Raw genomic sequence first — 10368 nt, 5'->3', positions numbered from 1 at the left:
CCTGTACCGAGATGTGAAGGAGTACATCGCAGCCTGTCAGGTATGTGCCAGATTCAAGGCCAGTAATCAGCCTCCTCAAGGTCTCCTCCAGCCTTTGCCTATTCCTCATCGCCCATGGTCTCACATAGCTCTGGACTTTGTAACTGGTCTCCCCATGTCTAAAGGTTTCTCTGTCACTCTCACCATTGTCGACCGTTTTACTAAAGCATGTCATCTGGTTCCACTTAAATAACTTCCCTCATCCACTGAGACAGCCAACCTCCTCATTAAGCATCTTTTCCGCCTTCATGGACTTCCCAGCGAGATCCTATCTGACTGTGGCCCCCAGTTCGTCTCCCGTGTGTGGTCCGACTTCGCCACTCACCTGGGGGCTAAGGTTTGCCTCACGTCTGGCTTCCACCCGCAAACAAACGGTCAAGTGGAACGCATGAATCAGGAACTGGAGGCCATGCTTCGCTGTATCTGCGCTTCCAATCCTGCCGGATGGAGCTCATAGCTTGCATGGGTGGAATATGCACATAATTCCCACACATCATCATCCACAGGTCAGTCCCCGTTTGAAGTGTCATTAGGATATCAACCCCCTCTGTTTCCCTCCGACTCTGCTTCCTCCACATCGGTTCCCCAGTTTCTACGCCGGGCCCGTCGCACTTGGACCCTGATGCGGGCGGCGCTCCAACGAACTGCTGATCGCAACCGCCGGATTGCAGATCGTCACAGACGTCCGGCGCCCGCTTACACTCAGGGTCAGATGGTCTGGCTCTCCTCCCGGGACATCAAGCTTCGCGATTGCAACAGGAAGTTCTCTCCTCGCTTCCTGGGGCCTTTTCCTGTGGCTGAAGTCCTGGGTCCTGTCTCTGTCCGGTTGGACCTGCCTCCTTCCATGAAGGTGCACCCTGTTTTCCACGTTTCTCTCCTCAAGCCAGTGGCTTCCAGCCCCTTGTGTCCTCCTGTCGCTCCTCCTCCACCCGTTCGTCTCGCCGACGGGGGTCTCTGCTACCGGGTGCACCGGATCCTGGATGTTCGACCGCGGGGTCGCGGCCGGCAGTACCTGGTGGATTGGGAGGGGTACGGCCCCGAACATCGACAGTGGATTCCTGGTTCGTGGATTGAGGACGTCTCCCTGATCAGGGATTTCGAGGCCTCCCGTGGTTCCTCCTCCTCCGCCTCCTCCTCCTCTGCTGGGCCGCAGGGTGGCGTCCCTTGAGGGGGGGGGGGGGGGGCACTGTCACGGTCTGCCTCCATCTGCTGTGAGTTTTGGTCAGCGCTGTGTTTACAGGTGGGCGTGGCACTCATCACAGCTGCATGGAGTTTCCACTAATCGGAGCCACCAGGATTTAAGGAGCGATGGGACTCAACTCCAGCACCGGTCGATACTCTCATATGGGTAGTTTCTAGCCTCCTAAACTGTCCTGGTCCTGCGTTCTGAGCTAATGAGTTTGTTTGTCCTGTTCCAGTTTCCTGTTCTGAACCACCTACCTGGTCTGGAGTTGTTTCCCGTCTCACCGCTCAAGGATCCTCAGGTCTCCGATCTCCTCGTCCGCCTGCCTGTCCACGCTCAGCACCATCCTCACCACTCCAGCCTCTCCCAGTCCGCCTCCGCACAACTTCTGGTCTCTGACCGTAAGAACTCTCAGTCACTCAGTCAGATTCTCCTGGTTCTCTGGTTCCGGTCTCGCTCACCTCTCCTCTTATCTTTTATAGATTCCGGTCCCGTCCCGTTCCTGTGTTTCAGACGCAGCGCCTTTAGTTCTAGTTTTGTTCCCTTATTTCTGTTTTAAGAAATAAAACATTTATATTTTTTACTCTGTCGTGATTCTTCATGTCCTGGGTGAAAGCTCTTACCCACAGCATGACAGAGAGAGCAGAGCGCATCTCAGCTAGTAGAAGCTAACCCTTCGCAACTTCACTACATGGTAGAAAATGTTCAGGCTTGTGTTCTTTGCAGAGATAACACATCAGCTTTGTAATTTTTACCCAAGAAAAAAGAGTGAATGAAGGCAGCAGAAGAGTCGCTTTGTTGGTAGCCAATCAGAGTTGAGCTGTTTAGATATCATGAATAAATAATGAGTAAAATTTGTAATCGTGTCATTTTCTGCCCTTGTAGATATTTGGACCCACACTCTTAACTAATTCTCTGCCCTTAGACTAACTTCTAAATACGACTACGAGACTCAAACACGGCTCGCTGAAGGCTTGAAAAAAATCTGATTTTCATTCTCAAGACTTGACCTGGACTTACCCTCTACAGCAGGGGTGTCTAACTCAAATTCAAACTGGGCCAAAATGAAAAACTGGGATGAAGTCGCGGGCCAAACTCAATTTTTTTTTAAAGTGATGGCAAATGTGCACATTTTCCTTTATCTACAGATATAAACGGTTGAACCTTTTCATTTGGAAACAAACTTATTTTGCAGTAACACTGAATGTGGAATAACCAAATTACACACGAGCAAGTCGATTTTAAATAAAGCACACATCAGTGGTATTCTTTACTTATGTCTCAGTTTTTTATTTAACATTTTATTCCTTAAAATCTGTATATATTCAGCATATCTTCTTATTTATTAATCTTTTGAATCTTTTAAATGTTTCTATTTTATGTTTTCTTGTTTATTCTTATTTCTACTCTTCTTTGTTGCTCCTGTAATGAATGTTATTGCTGCTGTGACACCAAGCTTTCCTTACTGAGGGGCAATTAAGGGATTTTCCATTTTATTTCTATTTCTATTCTATTCTTCTATCTGTAATCTTTCCTGTTTTAAAGTAGGTGGGATCTTTTTTACCTGGCCAACAATATAAATAAAAAATAATTATCTTAAATGAAAATGCAACATCTCACCTATTAACGTTCATTCCATCTTTTAGTTCTTTTTAAAACACAGAAAGGTTTTATTTACCTGCAACGTTTCGTTTGTGGCTGCAAACTTCCTCAGAGCTGACACTTCCTTCTCCGTTTATCCGCGGGCAGCAGAGGACGTTGTCGCCCTCTGCTGCCCGCTCTCCCCTCTTCGATGATGCAGTCCCATGCACGATCCAATGAGTAAACTCCATCGTCTCTGTTCATGGTCCCACATCCACGTCTCCTTATCTCGATTGCTTCTTTTATCCATCTTTTGTATTTTTGTTGTTCGGTGTTTATGATCCTTGTGTTGTCCCAGTCCATTATATGATTTTCTCTTGTGCAGTGATCTGTTACGGCTGACTTCTTTATTGTGCTTTCTGCTTCTTCTTTTGCTGCTCTTGTGTGTTTTCGACTTGCCTCTTTCTCACACTCCTTTCTATGTTCTATTGTTCGTGTGTTGAGTTGGCGTCCGGTTTTTCCTATGTATGTTTTATTGCAGAGTTTGCATGGGATTTCGTAAACAACTCCTCATTTAAGTCCAGCTGGTATCTTGTCTTTTGGGTGCACTAGTCTGTTTCTCACTGTTGTGTATGGCTTTGTTAGTGTGTTTATGTTGTGTTTTTTCATTGTTGCTCTTATTTTTTCTGTTATGCCTCTGATGTATGGTAAGGTTATCACTGGTTTTTGTTCTTGTCTTTTTGGGTTGCTGGTTTTTTGCTTTGGTTGTTTTTTTTCTTTCTGTTGTTGTTTGTTGTTTTCCTTTGTTTATTGCCCATGTCGGGTATCTGCAGGTCTTCCCCTGCTGCCCGCGGATAAACGGGGAAGGAAGTGATGCCACCATCAGCGTCAGCCTGACAAAGTTTGCAGCCGCAAATGAAACATTGCAGGTAAATAAAACCTTTCTGTGTTTTTAAAACAACTAAAAGATGGAATTAGAATTTCAACACAGCAAGAACACACCAAAGTTATTAACGTTCATGCTTTGGAGCAGAAAAGGTTAATAAAACCAAAATAATTCAATCCCAGTTTTCTCCACTCTGATTTTCTGTGATGCTCACCTGTTCCAGCCAGACCTGCATCTGTGGGGTTAGCTCTGAGCTGAGGAAGGAGTTCATCAGTGAGAAACAGTTGCTCACACAGGTTTGTGCTGTTGGACATGGAGAGCATCTGGACCACGCAGTTGTGTCGGGGAGGGGAATAAAAGTTGCGGCAGCCACAGAGTCATAGTGTCTTGAGCGTGTAGCTAAACGGGAGTTCAATCATCTCGGTCTGGAAGTTGGTTGGTGCGCTTTCTATGTCAGCAGCAAACAGATTACTGAGCTGTTAAAATCCATTTCTGGGCTTCAAAGTCGGCTAATTGCTGAGTAATCGTGGCGCTGAGTAAGAGGAGGGTTTTCAGTTTGTCTGAGGCAGAGGAGGTAACGCTGCAGATGCTGAAGCTAGTAGCATGGACGCTAATGACTGTAAAGACATACCGGTTTTTCTCCTTGAAGCATCAGCATGTTCCATCTTTGTTGAAACATCCTTCCTTCCGCATCAATCTTTCTCTTCCTGGACATTTTGGGATGATGTGTGGACAGTTATTTTTACTTGTAGCATTAATTAAGCACAGAAGTGGATACACTGCTATCTAGTGGCGAGTCACTGCACTGGGAACACAATCGCCATGCATTATGGGAAATGTAGTTTATAGTCAATGTGCGCTTTGAAGCGGCATAGACTTAGTTTTAAGACACTTGAATCTCTCGCGGGCCACATCTGGCCTGCGGGCCTTATTTGACACATGTGCTCTACAGACTCAAGACTTGACTTAGAATCTGCCTCTAAAGCTTGAAAACTTCACTTGGTTTTAACTTCAAAAGACATAAAACATGACATAGACTGAACCTCGAAAGACTGACAACTAACAAATACTCATCCTCTAAAGTCATAAAACCTTACAAACTCTCATCAGAACTCTGGCTGCAGCATTATGGCTCATTCTGAAGCCTCTAAAAAACTTTAGAATGTCCTGATAATAGAGAATTACAATAATCAAGTGTAGAAGTAATGAATGCATACATTTGGTGATCTGCGTCACTTCTTCCGGCTCTTGGAGAGTACAAACGCTTTTTTTCTCCTTTCCCTCCCTCTCTTATCCCAAGGCTCTTTGTCCTGTCTTGTGCACAGCGCTTTCTGCCGTTTTTCTGGAAACTGGAAATTATTAAAATGGATATGGTCAGTTGGTCTCTCAACGCGACTGACAACATTTTTTCAACGATGAGAACGGGAGAAGGGGCTCCCGGATGCCCCTCTGGGACAGAGCCAGCTGGGTATATCATGGACTCCTGGAAACAGTGTAACCTGATATGCCTCTCTCAACTGTCTGTAGAGGATTCTGAAGATGTCTGGATATTTGTGGTTTGGTGTCGGGATTCCTGTTGTTTGGCCTGAGCGGTGACCTGGCTTACCGGAAAATTGACGAGCTTTCGAGGAATACTGGCTCAGTCCTGGAGCTCAGGGATGGAATGCATCACGCTGTGAACGCACAAACTCATATAATTGTTGAGATGAGTAAGCTTGGAACTTTGGCTGAGATTCAGGCTCTGACCCAGAAGGTGGATTCCATCAAGGACAAAGTTGTGGACGGATCAGCACGGATTGGGATAGATTAATTACGCCATTATTGGATTGAGAGGGGATGATGACCAACAGAACTATAACCCTTTGATGCATGAATTATGAAATCTTCAACCATGATTTTTTTAACAATTTTTTTCATTAATCTTTAGGTGTGAACAAAACAAATTTCAACAAATATTTGTTGTTAAATTTTATAATTTACAAATAATTTATTACATGTCCACCTTGGTGGATAATGTGCATTCTGAACATGAAATATGTTGGCTTGGCTTACTGAAGTCCAAATGGAGGGACTCAAATGCAATAAAGTCTTCAACAGTTGTGCTTAATAGCAAAAACAAATAAATAACAATTTTGAGTACCTGTCCACTGTAGTGACCATTATGCATCAAAGGGATAAGGCAGAGAGGAAATTATCTCTGTCTGTCCCAAAACAATCCTTATCTGAATATGGTGCCCTTGGAGACCCTGCAAGGCTGAAGTAAAAACTCTCCCCTCAGAAGAAATGTGGAATGCGGCTGTCGCTATGGTAACTCTTCTCCCTATCCCAGCCTGGGCGGTAATGTGACCGGTGAAGGCCGTGGAACTGTGTCTAGGAGTCATTGTGCTCTCTAGACCATTATCTCCCTCCCCTGTCCAAACGGAGGTGAAACGCGCTACTCTTGCGGCTGCACGCACCGAAGTGAGGAGAGTCCCAACCCTACCTCCCCACCTAGTGGACACTTATGTTGTGTTATGTCTGAAGTCTGTGAGCATTTCTGTCTGGGGTGTTTCTTTTTTTTTTTTGTATAGCAAAGCTACCCCCTCTGGTGAGGGTAAAGGCTGATTCATGCTTCTCCATCTGCATCAGTGCGGAGACACGCAACGCCATTATTCGTCCTTGCGTAGGGCCCCGGCAGGCACGCAAGTACGTACAGAGTCGAGCCCACTTTTTTAAACATCCATCCATCGAGACGGAGAACGCAAGCTTGTGATTGTTCAGGACGCCGCTGTTGTCTACACCCCCGCCATTGCGCCCTCAAAAACATAAGGAGAGGCAAGGATAACTAGCGGCAGACACGGAGAAGCTTGAAGAATACCTCGCAAAAAAACTCTAAAATATGAATGTTTAATTACCCCGTGACTAGACGAGTGAAAACATGCGCAGCAAGTGTTTTATTTGTGGACGAAAATTACAGGAAACGTGGGTTTAGAGGTGGCGAGCGCATTAAGAGATGGAGGAGAATGAGAGACAAATATGTCAGTGTTAAAAAGTCTCTTATATACAAAAAAACACAATATAAACACACTATCTTGGACCGGATACATGACAGGATACCACAGAACAGCGCTACGCCCTCTGTTGTCCTGCTGGGGAATTGCTTTGCAACACTCCCCAGGAGACGGAGAAGTATGTGAGCAAAACGCTTCTGTCAATCCGTGCATGTCCATCCCTTGCAAAGCTGACGGAGAAGCATGAATCAGGCTTACCTCTGAAGTGCCTTTTTTTCCCTCCCCCCGACTCTATCCTCATATAAACCCTCTTGATCTATCACGGTTGTGTGACTCGGGTTGCGAATGACCACAGTCACCAATTCTTGTCATGTGTGTCTAAGTATGTATGTCTGATCTCAGAATTGTGTGTACTGTAACTCCAATTTCCCTCTGAATTGAATTGAATTGAATTGAATTGAATTGAATTGAATTCTGGTCAGCATGTTCCAATTTTAGAAACATCCCATAGATGGAAGTAGGCCATCCTAGTAATACTTTTTTTATATATACATGAGAGTTAAAGCACAGAATAACACCAGGTTCCTCACACTAGTACAAAAGGACAAGTTAATGCCACCCAAGGGAAGTAGAGGGGGAACTCAGGTTCAAAAGCCACAATATCTATCTGGTCTGAGGTACAAAAGTGATCTAGATTCTTAAAGGTGCCGTTGACTGAAACATTTTTTAATGTTTTTTATGATTTTAATCAGTCACTCTGAGTTTTCATACAGGTTGAACATGAAAACAGTCTCCACCTATCTCCTACATTAGCTTCTGATAGAAAATAGACGGTGAAACTCTAGGATTTACGTCACACTGTCACTTAACATTCATGGACTCACCCACGACGGGGAAGGCTCTTGTTGGTTTAATGTCCGGAAATCAGCAGAGAACTTCTCGGCTAGTGTAAGCTAACCGTTAGCATTAGCAACACCACCACACTGCAGAAGCTCCTTCAGAATTGTTTTTTTTTTTTTTTTTTTTTTTGTGGAGATCAGTGGCATAGTCCCATTGATGTTGTCCAGTTTCAGGCAAAAGTTCCAAATATCAGGAAATAAGTCTCCAAATCCTGCTGTCTGAAGCTCAGCTGTGATGTGGGCAACTTTTAGGTCAGACAAATGGTGCGCTAGTACATTTTTTTCCCCACCAGAATGATTTACAAAGCATTAATTCCTACCAGAGACAGAGCACATTCTTGTAGTTTGATTTATTGATTTGGTTCATCAGACTTCATGGAAAAACTGAGCTGAGTTTCATCATCATAACACACTGGAAGCATATGCAATAATAATAAAAAAAATGTGTTAGACCAAGCACCATACCCTGAGGTACTCCAAGAAGATTCAGAACTAAAAAATGTAGTTCTGGGATTTCATCTAGATGAAAATTAAATTGAGATCTAGATTTCATAACTTTTTGCACCAGTAAGATCCTATAATTTGAATAATGTGTAAATTGTTTGAAAATACTTTTTGTCATCAGGTTTTTACTATTCAAAATAGCTGAAAAGTTGAAAGTTTAGTTATCTGTGTATGATGAGTTGACCACCTGATTTAGAGAAATTAGTAACAGAAGTATTTACAGTATTTATTAAATACATGAAAAGGCAGATGCTTTAATCTTCCAATGAAGAATCTGATTTATGAATTTTTACTAAATTAGTTTCTATTTGCATTTTCTTGAAATGCTGGAACACTTTGCTTTTTGAAAAATGTACTTTGTGCATCAATTGAAGATTGAGGCAGTTGATAAAAAAAGATTTTAAAAAGTTCAGATTCTTTGTGTACTTTCAATAACTTTCATGTCTTCTCGTTGCAAGTCTTTGATTTAGTTGACAGCTGGTTTTCAGCAGTAGACAAACAACTCTTAGATGTCAAAGTTCTCCTTTTTAATCACAAACAGGAGCTGGTTTGACTTAATAGCTCATTTATATAATGTTGCTTAAGTTTTATTAGAAAATGAAAATTAAAATTATTATGCATTTATTTTATATCATGAGAAACAAGCATTACAATGTCTGTGAAAAGTAACAAAAAGCAGATTCTAAGGCTAATTTCCACACATTTAGAATTAGCCAAAAACACCTAATAATCATAAAACAAATTGACATATTCAGCTCATTTGATGTCTTTAATTAATGGTGCAAGGGAGTACCCGAAAGGAAGATGGCGCCGGTGTGTGTGGCACGCCGTCTGCCTCACGGACACTCTCCTCCGTATATGTTTAGTCTTTCTTTGGTTCTTGTGTTTTGTGTGGACAGTGCATTCCTACTGCTGACTTATGATCGAGCAACGCTTCTGAAACTCCAAACTGATGTCGGTTTCATCAGCCCGGTGATTGTGACGAGCCGGGGGATTTTAGTCCCCCGCGCTCATTTCGGAGCCTTTCGGTGCCACCCGTCCCTCTGCGGTGTGCATCCGGTCATCATCAGCGGAGGAGGTGCCGCTGGCGTCGTGGCTGTCGAGGTGGGAAACATGTGCACCTATGTGCCAAACCGCCCCGGTCCTGGAAGGAGCTCGACGGGCTGTGTGGGCCTGGACGTCTTCTCGTGGCGCCGTCGCGTTTGTTGGATCCTCCACCATCCTGCTTGGTGCCATTGGCGGGCTTCAACTTGGATGCTCCGTCGCAACGTGTATTCCGGGGGTTTTGCTACCGCTGGAAGGGTGCCAACCTTGCTAATCTGCGTCATGTGGACTACGTGTCAACTGCGCCCGTGTCTCTGGATTCTGCTGCTACTGGACTAAACACGTCATCGTCGGCTCGCCTCGGCCTGGTTAATGCAATGTCGGTAATGAACAAAACTTTTATTCTGAAAGACTTCTTTGAGGAACAAGGGCTCGATTTTTTGGGTGTTTGTGAAACCTGGATGCCGATGGGAGACACGAGTGCCCTTTCGGAATTATTACCTGCAGACTGTAGTTGTTTTAATGCGCCAAGAACTGCGGGCAGGGGCGGGGGGCTCCTCATTGTTTATAAATCAGGTTTCAGCTGCAAACAGAGGATCCCTTTAAGTCCTTTTTCTAGTTTTGAGGTTTGCTCTTTTGAACTTGGACCTTTTCCTCAACTTTTTGTGGTGTTGATTTATCGCCCGCCTGGACTAAATGTGGAATTTCTAAAAGACTTTGCTGATTTCTTGGCTATGAATGTGTTGAGATGTGATCAGATTTTGATTGTAGGAGATTTTAACATCCATATTTGTTACCCTGATAAGCCGATGGTCGAGGACTTTTTGCACCTGTTAAGTTCACTGAATCTTTCTCAGTGGGTGAAGGGTCCTACACATGTGAAGGGACACACTCTTGACCTGATTCTTTCCTCTGGTCTTTAGTCCATTAATGTGGACACGCTGAGGCCTGTTTTTTCAGACCACTCTCCGATTTTATGTAATTTTAGTGTTCCGTCTCGGCAGGTCCCAGCTTCTCTTCCTGAGAGGCGCAGTCGTGCCATAAATCCTGCTAAGGTGGCGAGATTCAGTGAGTGCTTTGGTCTAGCAGGACAGGATCTTCTCTTAGCCCACCTCCCTGTTGAAGAGTTTATTACTCGTTTTGACACGCTATGCACACCCGTTTTGGATGATGTTGCTCCCTTTAAGATTAGGAAAGGAGGGCATAGGGCAGAGCCGTGGATGTCTGATGAGACCCAGGCCT

The 10368-nt window shown here is 44.2% G+C and overlaps 1 protein-coding gene across 1 annotated transcript; it reads left to right on the top strand.

The window, feature by feature from the left end:
- Nucleotides 1–427: 427 nt before the first annotated feature.
- Nucleotides 428–1207, top strand: LOC139069776 (uncharacterized). The gene is made up of 2 exons (XM_070550725.1): nucleotides 428–458; nucleotides 546–1207. The coding sequence occupies exons 1-2, from the start codon at nucleotides 428–430 to the stop codon at nucleotides 1205–1207; spliced, it is 693 nt and encodes a 230-aa protein (XP_070406826.1).
- The last annotated feature ends 9161 nt before the right edge of the window (nucleotides 1208–10368 follow it).

Source organism: Nothobranchius furzeri, chromosome 4 (assembly GCF_043380555.1).
Source record: "Nothobranchius furzeri strain GRZ-AD chromosome 4, NfurGRZ-RIMD1, whole genome shotgun sequence".
Taxonomy (NCBI): domain Eukaryota; kingdom Metazoa; phylum Chordata; class Actinopteri; order Cyprinodontiformes; family Nothobranchiidae; genus Nothobranchius; species Nothobranchius furzeri.
This window is presented reverse-complemented; position numbering and strand designations above follow the sequence as displayed.